This window comes from Nerophis lumbriciformis, linkage group LG30, assembly GCF_033978685.3.
Source record: "Nerophis lumbriciformis linkage group LG30, RoL_Nlum_v2.1, whole genome shotgun sequence".
Classification (NCBI taxonomy): domain Eukaryota; kingdom Metazoa; phylum Chordata; class Actinopteri; order Syngnathiformes; family Syngnathidae; genus Nerophis; species Nerophis lumbriciformis.
Window position 1 is genome coordinate 29,465,376 of NC_084577.2, and position 27,211 is coordinate 29,492,586.

Here is a 27,211-nt window from a genome sequence, read left to right on the forward strand (position 1 = left end):
TTCTGCACGCAGTATCCCATAATGACAATGTGAGGTTTTTTGGGTTTTTTTTTTTTTATTAAAAAAAAAAAAAAAAAAAAAAAGACATGTACATAAGTATTCACAGCCTTTGCTCAATGCTCTGTTACAGATTTATTCCAAAATGGAATACTATTTTTTGTCCTCAAAATTCTGCACGCAGTACCCCATAATGACAATGTGAGGTTTTTTGGTTGGTTTTTTTTTATTTAAAAAAAAAAAAAAAAAAAAAAAAAAAGAAAAAAGACATGTACATAAGTACTCACAACCTCTGCTCAATACTTTGTTACAGATTTATTCCAAAATGGAATACTAATTTTTGTCCTCAAAATTCTGCACGCAGTACCCCATAATGACAATGTGAAAAGGTTTTTTGGTTGTTTTTTTTTTGTTAAAAAAAAAAGAGAGAAAAAAAAAGACATGTACATAAGTATTAACAGCCTTTGCTCAATGCTTTGTTACAGCCTTTTACAAAACGGAATAAAGTCATTTTCTGCCCTCAAAATTCTACACACAATACCCCATAATGACATTGTGAAAAGTTAAAGAAAAAAAAATTCTAATTAAAAAAAATAAAGAAGAAATTACATAAGTATTTACAGCCTTTGCTCAATACTTTATGCTACAGCCTTATTCCAAAATGGAATAAAGTCATTTTGTCCTCAAAATTCTACACACAATACCCCCTACGGACAACGTGAAAAGGTTGTTTTTCTGGGGGGGCCGGGGGGGTTAAATTCAAATTAATAAAATTTAAAAAAATGACATGCACATAAGTATTCACAGCCTTTGCTCAATGCTTTGTTACAGCCTTTTACAAAACGGAATTAAGTAATTTTCTGCCCTCAAAATTCTACACACAATACCCCATAATGACATTGTGAAAAGTTAAAGAAAAAAAAAAAGATAATTAAAAAAAATAAAGAAGAAATTACATTTACATAAGTATTTACAGCCTTTGCTTAATACTATATGCTACAGCCTTATTCCAAAATGGAATAAAGTCATTTTTGTCCTCAAAATTCTACACACAATACCCCATAAGGACGATGTGAAAAGGTTTTTATTTTATCTTTTATTTAATTAAAATAAATAAAATTAATAAAAAATGACATGTACATAAGTATTCACAGCCTCTGCTCAATACTTTGTTACAGATTTATTCCAAAATGGAATACTAATTTTTGTCCTCAAAATTCTGCACGCAGTACCCCATAATGACAATGTGAGGTTTTTTGGTTGTTTTTTTTTTATTTAAAAAAATAAAAATAAAAAGACATGTACATAAGTATTCACAGCCTTTGCTCAATGCTTTGTTACAGATTTATTCCAAAATGGAATACTAATTTTTGTCCTCAAAATTCTGCACGCAGTACCCCATAATGACAATGTGAAAAGGTTTTTTGGTTGTTTTTTTTTATTAAAAAAAAAAAAAGAAAAAAAAAAAAGACATGCACATAAGTATTCACAGCCTTTGCTCAATGCTTTGTTACAGATTTATTCCAAAATGGAATACTAATTTTTGTCCTCAAAATTCTGCACGCAGTACCCCATAATGACAATGTGAAAAGGTTTTTTGGTTGTTTTTTTTTATTAAAAAAAAAAAAAGAAAAAAAAAAAAGACATGCACATAAGTATTCACAGCCTTTGCTCAATGCTTTGTTACAGATTTATTCCAAAATGGAATACTAATTTTTGTCCTCAAAATTCTGCACGCAGTACCCCATAATGACAATGTGAAAAGGTTTTTTGGTTGTTTTTTTTTTTTATTAAAAAAAAAAGAAGAAAAAAAAAAGACATGTACATAAGTATTCACAGCCTTTGCTCAATGCTTTGTTACAGTCTTTTACAAAACGGAATAAAGTCATTTTTGGTCCTCAAAATTCTACACACAATACCCCATAATGACAATGTGAAAACATTTTTTTTTTTTTTTTTTATTAAATTCAAATAAAAAAAATTAATTAAAAAAATGACATATACATAAGTATTCACAGCCTTGGCTCAATACTTTGTTACAGCCTTATTCCAAAATGGAATAAATTCATTTTTGTACTCAAAATTCTACACACAATAAATATCCCATAATGATAATGTGAAAAGTTTTTTGTTTTTTTTTTCAATTAAAAAAAAAAAAAAAGAAGAAGGAAATGACATGTGCATAAGTACTCACAACCTCTGCTCAATACTTTGTTACAGCCTTTTACAAAACGGAATAAAGTCATTTTTGTCCTCAAAATTCTACACACAATACCCCATAATGACAATGTGAAAAGTTTTTTTTTTTTTTTTTTTAATTAAATTCAAATAAAAAAAATAAATTAAAAAAATTACATATACATAAGTATTCACAGCCTTGGCTCAATACTTTGTTAAAGCCTTATTCCAAAATGGAATAAATTCATTTTTGTGCTCAAAATTCTACACACAATAAATATCCCATAATGAAAATGTGAAAAGTTTTTTTTTTTTTTTCAATTAAAAAAAAAAGAAGAAGAAGGAAATGACATGTACATAAGTACTCACAGCCTCTGCAAAATACTTTGTTACAGATTTATTCCAAAATGGAATACTAATTTTTGTCCTCAAAATTCTGCACGCAGTACCCCATAATGACAATGTGAAAAGGTTTTTTGGTTGTTGTTTTTTTTATTTAAAAAAAAAAAGAGAAAAAAAAGAAGACATGTACATAAGTATTCACAGCCTTTGCTCAATGCTTTGTTACAGCCTTTTACAAAACGGAATAAAGTCATTTTTGGTCCTCAAAATTCTACACACAATACCCCATAATGACATTGTGAAAAGTTTTTTTTTTTTTTTTAATTAAATTCAAATTAAAAAAAAATTTTTTTAAATTACATATACATAAGTATTCACAGCCTGTGCTCAATACTTTATGCTACAGCCTTATTCCAAAATGGAATAAAGTCATTTTTGGTCCTCAAAATTCTACACACAATACCTCATAATGACAATGTGAAAAGTTTTTTTTTTTAATTCAAATAAAAAAAAGAAATTACAAAAATTACATATACATAAGTATTCACAGCCTTGGCTCAATACTTTGTTACAGCCTTATTCCAAAATGGAATAAATTCATTTTTGTACTCAAAATTCTACACACAATAAATATCCCATAATGACAATGTGAAAAGGTTTTTTTGTTTTTTTTTGCAATTAAAAAAAAAAAAAAGAAAGAAATGACATGTACATAAGTACTCACAACCTCTGCTCAATACTTTGTTACAGATTTATTCCAAAATGGAATACTATTTTTTGTCCTCAAAATTCTGCACACAGTACCCCATAGTGACAATGTGAAAAGGTTTTTTGGTTGTTTTTTTTTTTATTTTAAAAAAAAGAAGAAAAAAAAAAAGACATGTACATAAGTATTAACAGTCTTTGCTCAATGCTTTGTTACAGCCTTTTACAAAACGGAATAAAGTCATTTTTGGTCCTCAAAATTCTACACATAATACCCCATAATGACAATGTGAAAAGTTTTTTTATTTGTTTTTATTTTATTAAATTCAAATAAATAAATAAAAAAAAAAAAAAAAAGAGATATACATAAGTATTCACAGCCGTGGCTCAATACTTTGTTACAGCCTTATTCCAAAATGGAATAAATTCATTTTTGTACTCAAAATTCTACACACAATAAATATCCCATAATGACAATGTGAAAAGGTTTTTTTTATTTTTTTTTATTGGAAAAAAAAGAAGGAAATGTACATAAGTACTCACAGCCTCTGCTCAATACTTTGGTACAGATTTATTCCAAAATGGAATATTATTTTTTGTCCTCAAAATTCTGCACGCAGTACCCCATAATGACAATGTGAAAAGGTTTTTTGGTTGTTGTTTTTTTTAATTAAAAAAAAAAAGAAAAGAAAAAAAGACATGTACATAAGTATTCACAGCCTCTGCTCAATGCTTTGTTACAGCCTTTTACAAAACGGAATAAAGTCATTTTTGTCCTAAAAATTCTCCACACAATACCCCATAATGACAATGTGAAAAGGTTTTTTGGTTGTTGTTTTTTTTAATTAAAAAAAAAAAAAAAAAAAAAAAAAGACATGTACATAAGTATTCACAGCCTCTGCTCAATGCTTGGTTACAGCCTTTTACAAAACGGAATAAAGTCATTTTCTGCCCTCAAAATTCTACACACAATACCCCATAATGACAATGTGAAAAGTTAAAGGGGAACATTATCACAATTTCAGAAGGGTTAAAACCATTAAAATTCAGTTCCCAGTGGCTTATTATATTTTTCGAAGTTTTTTTCAAAATTTTACCCATCACGCAATATCCCTAAAAAAAAGCTTCAAAGTGCCTGATTTTAACCATCGTTATATACACCCGTCCATTTTCCTGTGACGTCACATAGTGAAGCCAACACAAACAAACATGGCGCATAGAACAGCAAGCTATAGCGACATTAGCTCGGATTCAGACTCGGATTTCAGCGGCTTAAGCGATTCAACAGATTACGCATGTATTGAAACGGATGGTTGTAGTGTGGAGGCAGGTAGCGAAAACCAAATTGAAGAAGAAACTGAAGCTATTGAGCCATATCGGTTTGAACCGTATGCAAGCGAAACCCACGAAAACGACACGACGGGAGAAAGCCAGGACGAATTCGGCGATCGCCTTCTAACCAACGATTGGTATGTGTTTGTTTGGCATTAAAGGAAACTAACAACTATGAACTAGGTTTACAGCATATGAAATACATTTGGCAACAACATGCACTTTGAGAGTGCAGACAGCCCAATTTTCGTCAATTAATATATTCTGTAGACATACCCTCATCCGCGCTCTTTTCCTGAAAGCTGATCTGTCCAGTTTTGGAGTTGATGTCAGCAGGCCAGGGAAGCTAGGGTCGATACAGGGTTTAGCTCGCTCGTCTGTGGGAACAAACTGCCGCCATTGCTTGCCGTGCTAGCGAGGTACTTTGTCCCTGAATTGCTCACACACTCCGGCAGATTCAATGGGGGTCTGGCGGCAGATTTCTTTGACTTTATGGTTGGAAATGCATCTGCTTTGAGTGTCGCAGGATATCCACACATTCTTGCCATCTCTGTCGTAGCATAGCTTTCGTCGGTAAAGTGTGCGGAACAAACGTCCAATTTCTTGCCACTTTGGCATCTTTGGGCCACTGGTGCAACTTGAATCCGTCCCTGTTGGTGTTGTTACACCCTCCGACAACACACCGACGAGGCACGATGTCTCCAAGGTACGGAAAACAGTCGAAAAAACGGAAAATAACAGAGCTGATTTGACTCGGTGTTTGAGAAAATGGCGGATTGCTTCCCGAAGTGACGTCACGTTCCGAGAGCGAATATTAGAAAGGCGTTTAATTCGCCAGAATTCACCCATTTAGAGTTCGGAAATCGGTTAAAAAAATATATGGTCTTTTTTCTGCAACATCAAGGTATATATTGACGCTTACATAGGTCTGGTGATAATGTTCCCCTTTAAAGAAAGAAAAAATTCAAATAAAAAAAATAAGAAGAAGAAATGACATGCACATAAGTATTCACAGCCTTTGCTCAATACATTATGCTACAGCCTTATTCCAAAATGGAATAAAGTCGTTTTTGTCCTCAAAATTCTACACACAATACCCCAATGACATGTAATTTATTTTATATATATATGTATATATATATATATATATATATATATATATATATATATATATATATATATATATATATATATATATATATATATATATATATATAAAAGAAATACTTGAATTTCAGTGTTCATTTATTTACACATATACACACACATAACACTCATCTACTCATTGTTGAGTTAAGGGTTGAATTGTCCATCCTTGTTCTATTCTCCGTCACTATTTCAGAACACACACATCATACAAATATACATTATAAAATCAGTAAGAAAACGGGAGCTCTAATTTGGGAGTCTGAATTAGGATCAGAAGTTCCTATATAAACATTGCGTACTCACGTCGCCATTTTTGTATTGATTACTGCAGCTGTGCACTGGATTCGTTCACAAATACAAACTACAACTCACAAACACTTTAGAGTTAGGCTCCACCATCAGAATGTGTACTTAAACTTATAAAGATCACATGGATATTATTCAGTGAGTTGATTCACCAAAACTAACCTGTTATACAGGAGGAAAAAAGCACACAGGACGTTTCAATTGTTCACAGACTGGTCGCGCTCATCAGAATGACAAGACACTTCAGGTCTGCAGGTGATAGCATTCAATTGGGAAGAAACGCCCTACTGCCCCCTACTGACCAATGTGAATACTGATAAATGTGTAATAAAACGAATTCAAACCACAAAATAAAATAAATAAATCAACACAAAAATGTGACACATTATGGGTGGGTCACATATGCATGTACAGTAGATGGCAGTATTGTCCTGTTTAAAAGTGTCAAAACATTGCTGTTTACGGCAGACGAACTGCTTTACGGTAGATGAAAACTTGACTGCTGTTGTTGTGTGTTGTTACCGCGCTGGGAGGACGTTAATGAAACTGCCTAACAATAAACCTACATAAGAAACCAAGAACTCGCCCTCCATCATTAGCTGTTTATATTGTGGGAAAGCGGACGTGTGAACAGGCTGTCGACACGTCACTCAGGTCCGCATGGAGCTGGAGGGGGCGTGGCCTCCAGCTCCGCCCTGAATTTCGGGAGATTTTCGGGAGAAAATTTGTCCCGGGAGGTTTTCGGGAGAGGCGCTGAATTTCGGGAGTCTCCCGGAAAATCCGGGAGGGTTGACAAGTAAATGTGGAAAAAAGTGAATACTTTCCGGATGCGCTTTCCAATGGATTATTGGTGCAGCCATAAATATAATTGCTCTTGAGAAAGCAGGACAGAAATGGAGGGACCACTAAAACGAGAGATGAAGGCAGCGCAGGCAGAAATGAAGAGTGTGTGTGCACGTTACGCCAATGACGAGTGTGGCTGAGCTAAGTATAAAGTCCTGTAATTAGTCTCTCAGTGAGGGGAGCGGGGGACAGATGGCCCAGACCTTCCTACCCTGCACTGACGCACACACACACACACACACACACACACACACACACACACACACACACACACACACACACTCTTGGATTTCTTACCTTCTTCAGACCTCCGAAAAATGCCTACCTCTTTAGCACCAGCCTTTCTAGATATATAAAGATGTTTATTTACAACACTAATAATATATTCATACTATGCAAATATAAAAAAGCTTTCACAAAAAAAAACTTAGAATTTTGGCAGTATTATAATAAAGGTCGTCATTTTACTCAACGCAAGTCGAAATTATATAAGAACAACTGAACATTTGTGCAATATTATGATAAAAGTTGGAATTTTACTCAATAACAGTCGCGATTTTACAAGAAAAGCTTAAAATTTTGGCCATCCATCCATCCATCCATCCATCTTCTTCCGCTTATCCGAGGTCGGGTCGCGGGGGCAGCAGCCTAAGCAGGGAAGCCCAGACTTCCCTCTCCCCAGCCACTTCGTCCAGCTCCTCCCGGGGGTTCCCGAGGCGTTCCCAGGCCAGCCGGGAGACATAGTCTTCCCAACATGTCCTGGGTCTTCCCCGTGGCCTCCTACTGGTCGGACGTGCCCTAAACACCTCCCGAGGGAGGCGATCGGGTGGCATCCTGACCAGATGCCCGAACCACCTCATCTGGCTCCTCTCCAGGTGGAGGAGCAGCGGCTTTACTTTGAGCTCCCCCCGGATGACAGAGCTTCTCACCCTATCTCTAAGGGAGAGCCCCGCCACCCGGCGGAGGAAACTCATTTCGGCCGCTTGTACCCGTGATCTTGTCCTTTCGGTCATAACCCAAAGCTCATGACCATAGGTGAGGATGGGAACGTAGATCGACCGGTAAATTGAGAGCTTTGCCTTCCGGCTCAGCTCCTTCTTCACCACAACGGATCGATACAGCGTCCGCATTACTGAAGACGCCGCACCGATCCGCCTGTCCATCTCACGATCCACTCTTCCCTCACTCGTGAACAAGACTCCGAGGTACTTGAACTCCTCCACTTGGGGCAAGATCTCCTCCCCAACCCGGAGATGGCACTACACCCTTTTCCGGGCGAGAACCATGGACTCGGACTTGGAGGTGCTGATTCTCATCCCAGTCGCTTCACACTCAGCTGCGAACCGATCCAGTGAGAGCTGAAGATCCTGGCCAGATGAAGCCATCAGGACCAAATCATCTGCAAAAAGCAGAGACCTAATCCTACAGCCACCAAACCGGATCCCCTCAACGCCTTGACTGCGCCTAGAAATTCTGTCCATAAAAGTTATGAACAGAATCGGTGACAAAGGGCAGCCTTGGCGGAGTCCAACCCTCACCGGAAACGTGTCCGACTTACTGCCGGCAATGCGAACCAAGCTCTGACACTGATCATACAGGGAGCGGACCGCCACAATCAGACAGTCCAAAACCCCATACTTTCTGAGCACTCCCCACAGGACTTCCCGAGGGACACGGTCGAATGCCTTCTCCAAGTCCACAAAGCACATGTAGACTGGTTGGGCAAACTCCCATGCACCCTCAAGGACCCTGCCGAGAGTATAGAGCTGGTCCACAATTCCACGACCAGGACGAAAACCACACTGTTCCTCCTGAATCCGAGGTTCGACTATCCGGCGTAGCCTCCTCTCCAGTACACCTGAATAGACCTTACCGGGAAGGCTGAGGAGTGTGATCCCACGATAGTTAGAACACACCCTCCGGTTCCCCTTTTCAAAGAGAGGAACCACCACCCCGGTCTGCCAATCCAGAGGTACTGCCCCCGATGTCCACGCGATGCTGCAGAGTCTTGTCAACCAAGACAGCCCTACAGCATCCAGAGCCTTAAGGAATTTACTCAATAACAGTCGCAATCCCATATTGGGACCATGATTTCGGTCCTAACTTGTTCACCGCTCCTCATATGGAAGCAACTTTTCCTTGTTGATGTCTCAAGAAGGGTGGAAATACAAGAACACACACAAAAATCCTGACTTTGGAACAATGTTCACAGACTCTAGTATTTGGCTCTCTATTAGACGCAATGGTTTTCCATATTTGGGACCATGGTTTCGGTCCTAACTTGTTCACCGCTCCTCATATGGAAGGTACTTCTCCGTGTTGATGTCTCCAGAAGGGTAGAAATACGGGAACACAAACAAAAATCCTGACTTTGGAGCAATGTTCACGGACTCTAGCATTTGGCTCTCTATTAGACGCAATGGTTTTCCATATTGGGACCATGATTTATGTCCTTACTTGTTCACCGCTACTCATATGGAAGCTACTTTTACTTGTTGATGTCTCAAGAAGGGTAGAAATACAAGAACACACACAAAAATGCTGACTTTGGAGCAATGTTCACGGACTCTAACATTTGGCTCTCTATTAGATGCAATGGTTTTCCATATTGGGACCATGATTTTGGTCCTAACGTGTTCACCGCTCCTCATATGGAAGGTACTTCTCCGTGTTGATGTCTCAAGAAGGGTGGAAATACAAGAACACACACAAAAATCCTGACTTTGGAGCAATGTTCATGGACTCTAGTGTTTGGCTCTCTATTAGACGCAATGGTTTTCCATATTGGGACCATGGTTTATGTCCTAACTTCATCACCGCTCCTCATATGGAAGCGACTTTTCCTTGTTGATGTCTCAATAAGGGTATAAATACAAGAACACACACAAATATTCTGACTTTGGAGCAATGTTCACGGACTCTAGTATTTGGCTCTCTATTAGATGCAATGGTTTTCCATATTGGGACCATGGTTTCGGTCCTAACTTGTTCACCGCTCCTCATATGGAAGCGACTTTTCCTTGTTGATGTCTCAATAAGGGTAGAAATACAAGAACACACACAAAAATCCTGACTTTGGAGCAATGTTCACGGACTCTAGTGTTTGGCTCTCTACTAGACGCAATGGTTTTCCATATTTGGGACCATGGTTTTGGTCCTAACTTGTTCACCGCTCCTCATATGGAAGGTAATTCTCCGTGTTGATGTCTCAAGAAGGGTGGAAATACAAGAACACACACAAAAATCCTGACTTTGGAACAATGTTCACGGACTCTAGTATTTGGCTCTCTATTAGATGCAATGGTTTTCCATATTTGGGACCATTGTTTCGGTCCTAAGTTGTTCACCGCTCCTCATATGGAAGCGACTTTTCCTTTTTGATGTCTCAATAAGGGTATAAATACAAGAACACACACAAAAATTCTGACTTTGGAGCAATGTTCACGGACTCTAGTGTTTGGCTCTCTATTAGATGCAATGGTTTTCCATATTTAGGACCATGGTTTCGGTCCTAACTTGTTCACCGCTCCTCATATGGAAGGTACTTCTCCGTGTTGATGTCTCAAGAAGGGTATAAATACAAGAACACACGCAAAAATTCTGACTTTGGAGCAATGTTCACAGACTCTAGTGTTTGGCTCTCTATTAGACGCAATGGTTTTCCATATTGGGACCATGATTTATGTCCTAACTTCATCACCGCTCCTCATATGGAAGCGACTTTTCCTTGTTGATGTCTCAATAAGGGTATAAATACAAGAACACACACAAATATTCTGACTTTGGAGCAATGTTCACAGACTCTAGTATTTGGCTCTCTATTAGATGCAATGGTTTTCCATATTGGGACCATGGTTTCGGTCCTAACTTGTTCACCGCTCCTCATATGGAAGGTATTTTTCTGTGTTGATGTCTCAAGAAGGGTGGAAATACAAGAACACACACAAAAATCCTGACTTTGGAACAATGTTCACGGACTCTAGTATTTGGCTCTCTATTAGATGCAATGGTTTTCCATATTGGGACCATGATTTTGGTCCTAACTTGTTCACACCTCCTCATATAGAAGCTACTTTTCCGTGTTGATGTCTCCAGAAGGGTAGAAATACAAGAACACACACACACACACACACACAGAGAGACACACACAGAAGGTGAGCGTCATCAGAATCGATAAAAGCTTGTAACCTACTTCACTCTGGTCCCAACAGGGATTTAGGTGAGAGACATCTTCCTCAGCGAGGCGCTATTGTGGTCACATTACTCACCAGTGCACGTGACGCGTACACAACTACACAATCAAACGTACGACGACGTGAAGACTTCCACAATAGAGCTCTACTCTCCAGCTTGACTGACTCCATTTTTTACAAGAGTGTTTGGGAACTCAATTCCTGCCGACTTCCTTCCTCCGCCCTCCTTCTCTTCCCCTTCCCCTCTCAATTACTATTCTCATCCTCGCCTGCCATTCCCCCATCTTTACAGGCTTCTCTTCCACCCTCCTCTCCTGTCAATGCTTCACCACAAAAGGGAAAGAGACAAACCATACCAAAAAAAAAACCATCAAAAAGTGGAATGTGTCAACATTTCCATGACCTCTACTGGTTGTTATTAAATCTGTTCTACCTGGACATGGCACAGCTTTCTGACAAACTAGCACTCAATGACATTTGTATCATTGCTAGGAGCTCAAATAAACACACACCAGCTCAGTGGAAGCCTTAAAGGGGAATTGCACTATTTTTGAGGGGGAATTTTGCTATCGTTCACAATCATTATGAGAGACAAGAACATGCATGTCTTTTTACATTTTTTAGGATTTTAAAGATGATTAAAGACACACACTGCAAGTATATATATAATGTAGTAACAGACACCTTCATAACAATATGTAATATGTACAATATACACACTGCAAGTATATATATAATGTAGTAACAGACACCTTCATAACAATATGTAATTTATACAATACACACACCAAGTATATATATATTGTAGTAATAGACACCTTCATAACAATATGTAATATGTACAATATACACACTGCAAGTATATATATAATGTAGTAACAGACACCTTCATAACAATATGTAATATGTACAATATACACACTGCAAGTATATATAAAATGTAGTAACAGACACCTTCATAACAATCTGTACAATATACACACTGCAAGTATATACATAATGTAGTAGCAGACACCTTCAAAACAAAATGTAATATGTACAATTTACACACTGCAAGTATATGTATAATGTAGTAACAGACACCTTCATAACAATATGTAATATGTACAATATACACACTGCAAGTATATATATAATGTAGTAACAGACACCTTCATAACAATATGTAATATGTACAATTTACACACTGCAAGTATATATATAATGTAGTAACAGACACCTTCATAACAATATGTAATTTATACAATACACACACCAAGTATATATATATTGTAGTAATAGACACCTTCATAACAATATGTAATATGTACAATATACACACTGCAAGTATATATATAATGTAGTAACAGACACCTTCATAACAATATGTAATATGTACAATATACACACTGCAAGTATATATATATAATGTAGTAACAGACACCTTCATAACAATATGTAATATGTACAATATACACACTGCAAGTATATATAAAATGCAGTAACAGACACCTTCATAACAATATGTAATATGTACAATTTACACAATGCAAGTATATATATAAAGTAGTACCAGACACCTTCATAACAATATGTAATATGTACAATATACACACTCCAATCAAAGCAAAGAACGCACAAAAAGAGTCCATCTGCATCCTGAGCCAAAACCACCAGATTGTGTCACCCTCGTGTCTGGTGTTCATCAGTACAATTACAATTATGGATGCGACACCTTCCAACTTCTATCTTCCTACATCCTGTGAAGTTATTCATAGTTCTACTCTCCTAGTTTGTACAGTCTGGTGGGAAAAAACCCCAAAGAGTCTCACTGTGACTGAATCAAAGCTAATAAACAGAATGTTGACAACTTCATTTATTAGGAAAGAGAATGTCAAATGTTGCACAATATCAGGAGACTTCATGCATGCTTTTATTGTGTAGTAGTGTGGGATGTTAGAAAAGGTTTGATCAAGTGAAATGAGTCAAACAGAACAATGGTAGCTATGGAAAACTCTAACCTATTTATTATTAACCATCTGGAAGGGACTTACGCTGTCTTTAAGTTGAAGTGGAATGCTTCGGTGACACCGAGTGGCCACAATGAATCATTAAGACTTCCACAAATGATTGGAGGATGCGGGAAGAACTGTGGACACGTGGATAACATCGGACTGAAAAGCAAATGTAATTTTCACTGGCATACAAAACAATCTAACTTGGATTGTTTCCCTGGCTTGGAGACTCTCCTGAAGGACAGTGCAGTGAACTCCCTTCTTGTCTCTCTCATGGACACACACCTGTTGTTGTTGACTTTGGACTAGCGACTGCACAAGATCAAGGCGGCGGAACAGAGACACGCTGCAGGCTTACACACAAACATGCATCCAAAAAAAATATACGGCACACACACATCGCCTGAGAGCTGCGGCCGGCCACCGTGACCCCGCACTCCCTCCCCTCTGTTGCTAGATATCTGGAGATGTATGTTGTAATATGTATATGTGCTTTGCTATGGAGTAGTGATGGGTCCGGCAACACCGATGCATCGGCGCATGCGTCGAGCTCATAGAGCGAAACCCTGTGTCGGTGCGCGTACCGCTTTTAGAAAGTCACGGTACGCGAACTGTGTCGCACTGACGCCTCCTCTGTGCCCTGTGAGCGGCTCTTTTCTACAGCCGGAGAAATAATAATTAAGAGAAATCGTCTAAAATGTAATACGTTGGACAAACTTTTTTTTTTATTTTTTTTTTTAATAAAAATGTGTAAAAAAATAAAATTAAAAAAATTCCCAGTCCACAATCATCCACAACACGTTCTCTTAGATTTCCATGTTATGATACATGTTCACATTATTTATTGACTGTATCTAAAAAAGATACAAATATATTTTTATTTAAATGAAGATATGAAATAATCCTAAATGACTTGGTTTATATTATTGTATATACTAGGGCAGGGGTCACCAACGCGGTGCCCGCGGTCACCAGGTAGCCCGTAAGGACCAGATCAGTCGCCCGCTGGCCTGTTCTAAAAATAGCTCAAAGAGCAGCACTTACCAGTGAGCTGCCTCTATTTTTTTTAATTTTATTTATTTACTAGCAAGCTGGTCTCGCTTTGCTCGACATTTTTCATTCTAAAAGAGACAAAACTCAAACAGAATTTGAAAATCCAAGAGAATATTTTAAAGACTTGGTCTTCACTTGGAATAAGCGGTAGAAAATGGATGGATGGATGGGTCTTCACTTGTTTAAATAAATTCATTTATATTTTTACTTTGCTTCTTATTACTTTTAGAAATACAATTTTAGAGAAAAAATACAACCTGAAAAATGATTTTAGGATTTTTAAACAAATATACCTTTTTACCTTTTAAATTTCTTCCTCTTCTTTCCTGACAATTTAAATCAATGTTCAAGTACATTTATTTATTTTTTTATTGTAAAGAATTATAAATATTTTAGCTTCTGGTTTTTCGACGAAGAATATTTGTGAAATATTTCTTCAAACTTACTATGATTAAAATTCAAAAAAATTATTCTGGCAAATCTGTAGAATCAAATTTAATCTTATTTCAAAGTATTTCGAATTTCTTTTAAAATTTTTGTTCTGGAAAATCTAGAAGAAATACTGATTTGTCTTTGTTAGAAATATAGCTTGGTCCAATTTGTTAAATATTCTAACAAAGTGCAGATTGGATTTTAACCAATTTAAAACATGTCATCAAAATTCTAAAATGTATCTTAATCAGGAAAAATTACTAATGATGTTCCATAAATTATTTTTTTAATTTTTTCAAAAAGATTCAAATTAGCTAGTTTTTCTCTTCTTTTTGTCGGTTAAATTTTGAATTTTAAAGAGTCGAAATTGAAGATGAACTATGTTTCAAAATTTTATTTTAATTTTTTTCGTGTTTTCTCCTCTTTTAAACCGTTCAATTAAGTGTTTTTTTTTTCATCATTTATTCTTTACAAAAAACCTTCCGTAAAAGGGAAAAAAAAATGTACGACGGAATGACAGACAGAAATACCCATTTTTTTATATATATACATTTATTTATTTAGCCATTCTTGTTTAAATCACACTTACGTGTAACTTACAAATGACAATATATTTATTGATTTAAGTGTGTATCAAACTGGTAGCCCTTCGCATTAATCAGTACCCAAGAAGTAGTTTTTGGTTTCAAAAAGGTTGGTGACCCCTGTACTAGGGCATCAAATCAGTGTCAGTTGAGTCGGTCCATAGGTTGCCTGTAGGGATTTTTAATGTCCAGCAGATGTCAGTATTTAGTGACACAGTATCGACACAGTATCAATACAGTTTTGCAATGTGTCGAAACGCTTCATGACGCCTCATCAACCCATCACTAGTAAACACGCTGCAGGACTTCTTGTATTTGTATTTGTATACTTTGTAGTACTTTGAGATTTTAACAAATGTAAAGTGCGTTATAAATGCAATTCATTGTCATTATTATCATTATTATTATTATTGTATTGCACATGATATCACACACAAGTCAACACGCTGCGGGACTGCTTGTATCGCACACGATATCACACATGATTAAACTTGTCGCAGGACTGCTTGTATCGCACATGATATCACAAACGAGTAAACATGCCACAGGACAGCTTGTATCGCACATTGTATCACACACAAATAAACATGGTGCAGGACTGCTTATATTGCATATGATATCACACACGAGTAAACATGCCGCACAACTACTTGTATCGCACATGACATCACACACAAGTAAACACGCTGCAGGACTGCTTGTATCGCACATTACATCACACACAAGTAAACACGCTGCAGGGCTGCTTGCATCTCACATGCTATCACACACAAGTAAACACTCTGCAGGACTGCTTATATCTCACATGCTATCACACACAAGTAAACACTCTGCAGGACTGCTTGTATCTCACATGCTATCACACACAAGTAAACACTCTGCAGGAGTGCTTGTCTCGCACATAATATCTCACATTAGTAAACACGCTGCAGGACTGCTCGTATCGCACATGATATCACACACAAGTCAACACTCACAAATAAACACGCTGTCGGACTGCTTGTATCTCACATGCTATCACACACAAGTAAACAATCTGCAGGACTGCTTGTATCGCACATAATATCTCGCATGAGTAAAAATGCTGCGGGACTTTCTGTATCGCACATGATATCACACACAAGTTAACAATCTGCAGGACTGCTTGTATCGCACATAATATCTCACATGAGTAAACATGCTGCAGGACTTTTTGTATCGCACATGATATCACACACAAGTTAACACGCTGCAGGACTGCTTGTATCTCACATGCTATCACACACAAGTAAACACTCTGCAAGACTGCTTGTATCGCACATGATATCACACACAAGTCAACGCGCTGCAGGACTGCTCGTATCGCACATGATATCACACACAAGTCAACACGCACAAATAAACACGCTGTCGGACTGCTTGTATCTCACATGCTATCACACACAAGTAAACAATCTGCAGGACTGCTTGTATCGCACATAATATCTCACATGAGTAAAAATGCTGCAGGACTTTCTGTATCGCACATGATATCACACACAAGTTAACAATCTGCAGGACTGCTTGTATCGCACATAATATCTCACATGAGTAAAAATGCTGCAGGACTTTTTGTATCGCACATGATATCACACACAAGTTAACACGCTGCAGGACTGCTTGTATCTCACATGCTATCACACACAAGTAAACACTCTGCAAGACTGCTTGTATCGCACATGATATCACACACAAGTCAACGCGCTGCAGGACTGCCCGTATCGCACATGATATCACACACAAGTCAACACGCACAAATAAACACGCTGTCGGACTGCTTGTATCTCACATGCCATCACACACAACTAAACAATCTGCAGGACTGCTTGTATCGCACATAATATCTCACATGAGTAAACATGCTGCGGGACTTTTTGTATCGCACATGATATCACACACAAGTTAACACGCTGCAGGACTGCTTGTATCTCACATGCTATCACACACAAGTAAACACTCTATAAGACTGCTTGTATCGCACATGATATCACACACAAGTCAACGCGCTGCATGGCTGCTCGTATCGCACATGATATCACACATTTTACATGAAAGCACACATCATCTGAAACATCAGAGTGGATCAGACATTTACCTCTAGTCCGATACAATAATGATACCACCAATGCAGTCATAATGCAACGTAGTTCTGCAGCGGGTGAAACAGACGTGAATATTGTGATGAGTGCGGTTTCCATGGCAACACGTGCATCATGCTAAAAGTAGGGCTGGAAGATTTGGATAAATGGAACAGAATTTGGGTCAAACTGAATTCCGAGCGCGCGTCTTGTTTGGATGGTCTGACTTCCATTCGGCGGCGTAGATGAGAACCACGGCCGCGGAGGGGAAGAGGCGTCGCATCTTTGGCTTCGCCGCAGAAGCAATGACATCATCAGACAGATTGCAGCGATACGACCTGACTGACTGTGATGCAACCTGACGCCTTCACCTGGCTGCTGTGTGCACAAATCACTCATTCATTGCTTGTGTGTCAATTCATTCCTCCTTTGGCTGCCAAACGTCAATTGCTATTATGGGATGTAAAAAAAACGGTGTAATAGGAATAATGGCCTGATCCTGTATGAAGTGAACATTACCAACGCCGTCGTTTGAAAGATAATTGTATATTTGTCACTTTCTTCTATCATCTTCCATCCGCATGATGCGTTAATGCTGGAAACTAATGAGAGTGTAAGTCATCGCCCCCGCCTCCTCTTCCTCCCTCACCAGTTCCTGTGTACGCTCTTATCTGTCCCCAGCTCTACACACACACACACACACACACACACACACACACACACACACACACACACACACACACACACACACACACACACACCATTAGTTTCATTGCTTTCCCCCATTGCTACCGAGAGCGAATAATAGAACGGCGTTTAATTCAGCAAAATTCACCCATTTAGAGTTCGGAAATCGGTTAAAAAAATATATGGTCTTTTTTCTGCAACATCAAGGTATATATTGACGCTTACATTGGTCTGGTGATAATGTTCCCCTTTAATGAAACATTCAAACACGGTGTTACTGTTCAAACTGTGTGCAATGTTACAGTGGCCAAAAATCATACTTGCCAACCTTGAGACCTCCGATTTCGGGAGGTGGGGGGGAGGGGGGTGGGGGTGCTGCGAGTTCGGGGTGGGACGGGGGCGTGGCTGGGGGCGTGGTTGGGGGCGTGGCTAAAGGGGAGGAGTATATTTACGGCTAGAATTCACCAAGTCAAGTATTTCATATATATATATATATATATATATATATGTATGTATATATATATATATATATATATATATATATATATATATATATATATATATATATATATATATATATATATATATATATATAAGAAATACTTGACGTTCAGTGAATTCTAGCTATATATATATATATTATATGTACATATATATATATATATGTATATATATATATATGTATGTATATATATATATATATATATTTTTTTTTTTTTATTATATGTATATATATATATATATATATATACACGTATATATATATATTTTATTATATATATATATATATATATATATATATATATATATATATATATATATATATATATATATATATATATATATATATATATTGTAGCTTGCTCAAAGAGGGGCGTATTTTAGAAGTGTTGTACTAGTGATAAAGATCTTTTTAGAAGATCTGAAGGGGGAATTGTCGGAGGCAGATATTTACATATGGACGGCGTGGCGCAGTGGGAGAATGGCCGTGCGCGGCCCGAGGGTCCCTGGTTCAATCCCCAGCTAGTACCAACCTCGTCATGTCCGTTGTGTCCTGAGCAAGACACTTCACCCTTGCTCCTGATGGGTGCTGGTTAGCGCCTTGCATGGCAGCTCCCTCCATCAGTGTGTGAATGTGTGTGTGAATGGGTAAATGTGGAAGTAGTGTCAAAGCGCTTTGAGTACCTTGAAGGTAGAAAAGCGCTATACAAGTACAACCCATTTATTATTTATTTATCATTTATATATCCGAATTTAAGTTGTACTTCTTTTATTTCATAGTCATATTTGAAAACAGCTCGTGTTTTCCATTTCTTCTTTTGCTGCTCTGTCTGCAAGTAAACTGTGTGTGTTAACCTTGAGTTTGTGTTTTGACTAGCATTTGTTTTGTCTACAGAGATGGGACGAGAGAGAGAGGGTGGTGGGGTCGGGAAGACAGACCATTTTTGGGAGGCGCGATAGAATGTTCTAGGGTTAGACTGGTCTCAATCAAAATGTATATTGGCAAAGCTTTGAGAATATACAACAAAATACCTATTCTGTCTCTGGTGGTTTTTCAACTCAGCTTTAAGTGTCGGAAAGAACTTGGGAGCGAATTGTGACTTGAATTCCCTGGGAGGAACAACTGGTCCAAAACGCAACAATATATATATATATATATATATAAAATAAATACTTGAATTTCAGTGTTCATTTATTTACACATATACACACACATAACACTCATCTACTCATTGTTGAGTTAAGGGTTGAATTGTCCATCCTTGTTCTATTTTCTGTCACTATTTTTCTAACCATGCTGAACACCCTCTCTGATGATGCATTGCTGTGTGGCACGCACAAAAGTGCTTTCATCAAATGCACTAGATGGCAGTATTGTCCTGTTTAAGAGTGTCACAACATTGCTGTTTAGGCAAATCAAATCAAATCAAATCAACTTTATTTATAAAGCACATTTAAAATTTACCACAGGGGTAGCCAAAGTGCTGTACAATGAACAGGTTAAAAGATAAAACGAGTACCGAGCAAACACAACACAACACAAACAGAACACGATAAAAAAATAAATAATTAAAATAGAATAAATAAAAACATAAAAACATAAAAACAGGTTCACAGCAGGTGTATTATGGGGCGCCATTGCAGGATGGATATCACTCAGTGTTAAAAGCCATGGAATAAAAGTATGTTTTTAAGAGAGATTTAAAAACAGGAAGAGAGGAGGCTTGTCTAACACTCAGGGGTAGGTCGTTCCAGAGCTTGGGAGCAGCAACGGCGAAAGCTCTGTCACCTCTAAGCTTCAGACGAACTGCTTTACGGTATACAAAAAACGTGACTGCTGTTGTTGTGTGTTGTTGCCGCGCTGGGAGGACGTTAATGAAACTGCCTAACAATAAACCCACGAGGACCTGAGTCCGCCTGAATTTCGGGAGATTTTCGGGAGAAAATTTGTCCCGGGAGGTTTTCGGGAGAGGCGCTGAATTTCGGGAGTCTTCCGGAAAATCCGGGAGGGTTGGCAAGTATGCCAAAAATATTAAATATACGTTTGAAGTTTTAATGAATATCTAGGCCTACTATGCTACTGCATGTTAATATTGGCCATTACGGTGGTACTTGGACAGCCAAGTGTTTTCTGAGGTGGTTCTTGGTAAAAAAAAATTAAAAATAAAAGTTTAAAAGCCACTGCTCTAAAGTGGCTACTCAACCCAATATACAAAAACCGTGGAAAACATTTGCCAAAATCCTACTAAAAGTGGGGTGTATGAGAAGCAAGGCAGCACTGTAATTTAACACTTAACTGCGGAGACAGGTGTGTGGTCCACAAATGCAAATAACTAGCCGGGTGTGAAACAGCTGTGGCTGCAACCAACCCTCTGACATAATTATCGTTCACTCGGCAAAATGACACAACATGAGTGGTCCCAATTTTAACACTTAATCTTTATTTAACTGAAATGTTCAGTTTGTGTCTTTTCACGTTTCTTCACAAAAAGCATCACATCCAATGTTCCCTCTAATTGTTGATGTGTGTGAGCCAAGGCAAAAAGTCCCTGAGCATTGAGTGGAGGCCATGTGAGCAACATCACACCTGCACACTGTGGATACACCAGCAGCACACCTGGCCCAAACCTCACTAAATAACATCTTCAATCTCCATCCATCCATCCATTTTCTACCGCTTGTCCCTTTCAGCTGCAATCGAGCAAAAGGCGCGGTACACCTCATCGCAGGGCCAACACAGATAGACAGACAACATTCTCTTATTATTATAATCAAATGACAGCAGTCATTTCCATTTCTAATAGAAGTGTTTAGGCCCACTTACAATGAAAATAACAACAAATAGTTTTTCATGAACTGTGTACTTGTATTGTTTGTCTGGGTGGAGGTCCTGCTTTGGAAATAATTTGTACCCCTTTCAGACATTGCATTTAGTTCCCATTTAAACATTCACATGTTGCACAATGAGATGTAAGCAGGGGATCATGTGTATATTCCTGCAACTTCCTGTTTCCATCCATCCATTTTCTACCGCTTATTCCCTTTGGGGTCGCGGGGGGCGCTGGAGCCTATCTCAGCTACAATCGGGCGGAAGGCGGGGTACACCCTGGACAAGTCGCCACCTCATCGCAGGGCCAACACAGATAGACAGACAACATTCACACTCACATTCACACACTAGGGACCATTTAGTGTTGCCAATAAAAAATATATTTTTATTAGTATTTGTTTAAAGGGGAACATTATCACCAGACCTATGTAAGCGTCAATATATACCTTGATGTTGCAGAAAAAAGACCATATATTTTTTTAACCGATTTCCGAATCCTAAATGGGTGAATTTTGGTGAATTAAACGCCTTTCTAATATTCGCTCTCAGAGCGATGACGCCATTTTCTCAAACACATTACAAACAGCGAGTCAAATCAGCTCTGTTATTTTCCGTTTTTTCAACTGTTTTCCGTACCTTGGAGACATCATGCCTCGTCGGTGTGTTGTCGGAGAGTGTAACAACACCAACAGGGACGGATTCAAGTTGCACCAGTGGCCCAAAGATGCCAAAGTGGCAAGAAATTGGGACGTTTGTTCCGCACACTTTACCGACGAAAGCTATGCTACGACAGAGATGGCAAGAATGTGTGGATATCCTGCGACACTCAAAGCAGATGCATTTCCAACTGGACTGGACAGATCAGCTTTCAGGAAAAGAGCGCGGATGAGGGTATGTCTACAGAATATATTAATTGATGAAAACTGGGCTGTCTGCACTCTCAAAGTGCATGTTGTTGCCAAATGTATTTCATATGCTGTAAACCTAGTTCATAGTTGTTAGTTTCCTTTAATGCCAAACAAACACATACCAATCGTTGGTTAGAAGGCGATCGCCGAATTCGTCCTGGCTTTCTTCCGTCGTGTCGTTTTCGTCGGTTTCGCTTGCATACGGTTCAAACCGATATGGCTCAATAGCTTCAGTTTCTTCTTCAATTTGGTTTTCGCTACCTGCCTCCACACTACAACCATCCGTTTCAATACATGCGTAATCTGTTGAATCGCTTAAGCCGCTGAAATCCGAGTCTGAATCCGAGCTAATGTCGCTATAGCTTGCTGTTCTTTCCGCCATGTTTGTTTGTGTTGGCATCACTATGTGACGTCACAGGAAAATGGACGGGTGTTTATAACGATGGTTAAAATCAGGCACTTTGAAGCTTTTTTTAGGGATATTGCGTGATGGGTAAAATTTTGAAAGAAACTTCGAAAAATATAATAAGCCACTGGGAACTGATTTTTAATGGTTTTAACCCTTCTGAAATTGTGATAATGTTCCCCTTTAATATACTAACAGCATTTCATGATTAATATTCATAAATTAAGATTCCTAATAAATGACACTAGCATAAGCACGCATTTGATTGGTAAATCATAGTGTAACGACCTGGAATGACACTTTATGTGTGGTGTTGGAGTTGTCCGACTTTTTGTGTGGCTGTAAACGCATCACTGGCTAAGTGCCATATGTGCATGTGTTGGCGCAAGTGAGAAAGAGCGAGCGGCTGCTGTTGATATAACAAAGTTGCTTTTGGTCTGGTTTGTGCTGCAGAAAATGACCACTTTTGCTAGATATCTTTTTTTTTTACTAATGTTTTGGTGATGTGTTTATGGCCGACAATAAAGAGTTTTGCTGAGTAAAGTGATGGATGGAATTCATGTCCTCAAAGCGTCTCGACGGACGTTACAATATTTGAACAATGATGACGAAAACTGTTTTCTCTGTCGTGTCCGAGTATCGAAAATTATTATGCGCTTATTTTTTTTATTTGATTTTGTGCGTGGCATAGATTTGTCGTGCGCAGAGGACGCTTGAGCAGTGCGCAATTGCACAGGCGCGCACCTTAGAGGGAACATTGGTCACATCCTTTATATATATATATATATATATGTATATATGGATAAAGGAGGAGATAGAAGCCACAGATATCAAGACAAGAAAGCTCCTCACCATGCACGGAGGGTTCCACCCCAAGTCCAGCACCCTGAGGCTATACATTAAACGGAAAGAGGGAGGCCGAGGGCTAGTGAGCATCAAGGACACAGTCCAGGATGAAACATCGAAAATTTGAGAATACATCGATAACATGGCCCCGAAGGGTGAACTGCTAAGTGAATGTCTCAGACAGCAGAACCCTGATGAGAGTGCAGAGGAGGAGGAGCAGACCACCTGGACGGACAAGCCCCTACATGGCATGTACCAGCATCAGATAGAGGAAGTGGCTGATATCAAAGAGTGGCTGGAAAATGCAGGACTGGCAGACAGCACATAGGCACTAATCATGGCAGCACAAGAACAGGCCATAAGCACAAGAGCCATAGAGGCCAGGATCTACCAGAGTAGATCAGACCCAAGATGCAGACTGTGCAAAGAAGCCCCTGAGTCAGACCAGCACATAGTAGCAGGCTGGATCAGCGTACATGGAGAGGCACAACCAAGTGGCTGGGATAGTATACAGGAACATCTGCAACCAGAATGGAATAGATGTTCCCAAATCCCAATGGGCCATACCACAGAAGGTGGCTGAGAACAACAGGGCCAAGGTTCTGTGGGACTTCAGCTTCCAGACTGACAAACAGTTTCTGGCTAACCAACCAGACATAGTTGTCATAAATCTAGATGTGGCAATCCCGAAGGAACACGAGAAACTAGAGAAGTACCAAGGGTTGAAAGGGCAGCTGGAACGGATGTGGAAGGTCAAAGCTAGTGTGGTCCCCGTGGTAGTGGGGGGCGCTCGGAGCAGTAACCCCCAAACTGGGAGAGTGGCTCTAACAGATCCCAGGAACAACATCTGAAGCCTCAGTCCAGAAGAGCGCAGTCCTAGGAACAGTCAACCCTCAAACCTCCAGGCCTCTGGTAGAGGACCCAAACTTGAGGATGACACAGATACCACCCCACCGGGGTGAAAATTATATTTTCTTTTATAAATATATATACATAGATATTATATATAGAATTAGTAGTTTGGTACGAATGAGGGTGTCTGTAGACCGTGTCGGGCGTCCTACCTTCAGTGTTTATGGCAGAAACGTAGCTCCAGTTGTATCTCTTGACTATGTGTATATGTATACCGTATGTATATGTGTATATATATATGTATATGTGTATAAATATATACTATATGAAGAACTAGTAGTTTGGTACGAATGAGGGTGTCTGTAGACCGTGTCGGGCGTCCTACCTTCAGTGTTTATGGCAGAAACGTAGCTCCAGTTGTATCTCTTGACTATGTCCACCATGGCTCTTGCCTGCTGGGCGTCTGAGGGCACCACCCGCATGAAGTACTTGAACAGGCTCTGAAACGGTCAGTAAAATATGGGCTTAATATTGCAGATCGACCAATTATCGGCGTCCATATTTTGTCATGTCTGTGTGACCATGTTTTGTATTAGTCATGTTTTGTTTAGTTTAGTTATTGGACTCTTTAGTTTCTGGCTTTTCACTCCCATGTCTTGTTTCCATGGTTACCCATTAGTTTCACCTGTTCCACGTTTGGACTCATTGTGCACTCTTGTTTGTCACCATAGCAACCCATTAGTTTTCACCTGTCACGTCACGCATCTGTTGCACGTTTTGAGTCACGCACCTGTTTTCGTTAATCATGTCTGTAGTATTTAAGTTCATTGCTTTCAGTTTGCCTTCCTGGCGACATCCCACAATTATGCTGCACCAGCTTTTTTGCTCAGCATGAGAAAAGTTATCTTCTAGCTCAGGGGTCGGCAACCTTTACCAGTCAAAGAGCCATTTTGACCAGTTTCACAAATTAAAGAAAACAATGGGAGCCACAAAAATCTTTTGAAATTTAAAATGAAATAACACTGCATACACAGTTTTTTTTCTTGATTTGTGCTATGTATAAACCAAGGGTCTCAGCCACGCGGCCCACACCTTAATATGAAAATTTAGCGCCTACTACAACCAGCATACCGGCCCGGCCCAGCCGGGTTTCAACTTGCTCACGTTAGTGACAGCAAGGCATACTTGCTCAACAACCACACAGGTTACACTGACGGTGGCGGTATAAAAAACTTTAACACTCTTACTAATAATGCGCCACACTGGGAACCCACACCAAACAAGAATGACAAACACATTTCGGGAGAACATCTGCACTGTAACACAACATAAACACAACAGAACAAATACCCAGAATCCCATGCAGCCCTAACTCTTCCGGGCTACATTATACCCCCCCCCCCCCTGGTAGCAGGGGTGTATGAGACCCCTGGTTTATACATAGCAAAAAGAAAACGTTGTATGCAGTGTTATTTAATTTAAAATTTCCAAAAAAAATTGCGGCTCCCATTGTTTTCTATAATTTGCGAAAATGGTCAAAATGGCTCTTTGACTGGTAAAGGTTGCCAACCCCTGCACTCGGCCACTGAGTAGCTTTTCCTTCAAATGAACTGGCTTTAAATATCTTGTATAGGCCTCATGGACTACTAATAATCGGTGACGGTGGATCCCTAGTCAGAGGTGGGTAGAGTAGCCAGAAATTATACTCAAGTAAGAGTACTGTTACTTTAGAGGTTTATTACTCAAGTAAAAGTAAGGAGTAGTCATCCAAATATTTACTTGAGTAAAAGTAAAAAGTATGTTGTGAAAAAACTACTCAAGTACTGAGTAACTGATGAGTAACATACACACACATATCATATATACATATATATATATATATATATATATATATATATATATATATATATATATAAATATACACATATATATATACAGTATATCATTTATATTTATTTATTTTGCCGTTTTTGTTTACATGTTAAAGGTGTTTTAATGAATATACATGCATGTTTAACACATATAGATTCCTTTCTTTCATGAAGACAAGAATATAAGTTGGTGTATTACCTGATTCTGATGACTTGCATTGATTGTAATCAGACAGTAGTGATGATAACGTCCACGTTTTCAAATGGAGGAGAAAAAAAGTTCCTCCTTTCTGTCTAATACCACATGAAAGTGGTCGGTTTTTGGCATCTTATTTGTCCAGCTTCCATATTCGTTTTTTATACACTTTACAAGAAATACATTGGCGGCAAACTCCGTAGCTTGCTAGCTTGTTTGCGCTGGCTTTCGGAGACTCTTGTTTTGAAAGCGCAGGCGCGACGGAGCGGCACTTTTATTGTGAAGACAGGAACTGTGCAGTCAGTCTTTAGGCTTTTGACGGGATGTACGGTTGAAATAAAAAAGGGTCTTTTTTCCTTCACACTTTTGATTGATTGGAACTTTTATTAGTAGATTGCACAGTACAGTATATTTTATAGTCTTTGGTATGACTCGGCCGGGGTTTGAACTCACAACCTACTGTTGCGTTTTGGACCAGTTGTTCCTCCCAGGGAATTCAAGTCACAATTCGCTCCCAAGCTCTTTACGACACTTAAAGCTGAGTTGAAAAAACCACCAGAGACAGAATAGGTATTTTGTTGTATATTTTCAAAGCTTTGCCAATATACATTTTGAGACCAGTCTAACCCTAGAACATTCTATCTCGCCTCCCAAAATGGTCTGTCTTCCCAACGCCAAAAACCCCTCTTTCCTTCCCCCTCCCTAGCCATAATACGAGCACAACGTCTCCCTAGCCATAATACATTCCAAAGAACTCAAGGTTAACACACACAGTATACTTGCTGACAGAGCATCAAGAGAAGAAATGGAAAACACGAGCTGTTTTCAAATATGACTAAGAAATAAAAGAAGTACAACTTAAATTCGGATATATGTAAATATCTGCCTCCGACACTACCAATGTCAGGGC

The 27,211-nt window shown here is 38.7% G+C and overlaps 1 protein-coding gene across 1 annotated transcript in view; it reads right to left on the bottom strand.

The window, feature by feature from the left end:
- Positions 1–27,211, bottom strand: part of grm5b (glutamate receptor, metabotropic 5b) — a 222,544-nt gene that overhangs the window by 124,958 nt on the left and 70,375 nt on the right. Inside the window, exon 4 of the mRNA XM_061925876.1 lies at positions 24,620–24,734. Within this exon, the coding sequence (XP_061781860.1) occupies positions 24,620–24,734 (115 nt within the window). The remainder of the gene's footprint in view (positions 1–24,619; positions 24,735–27,211) is intronic.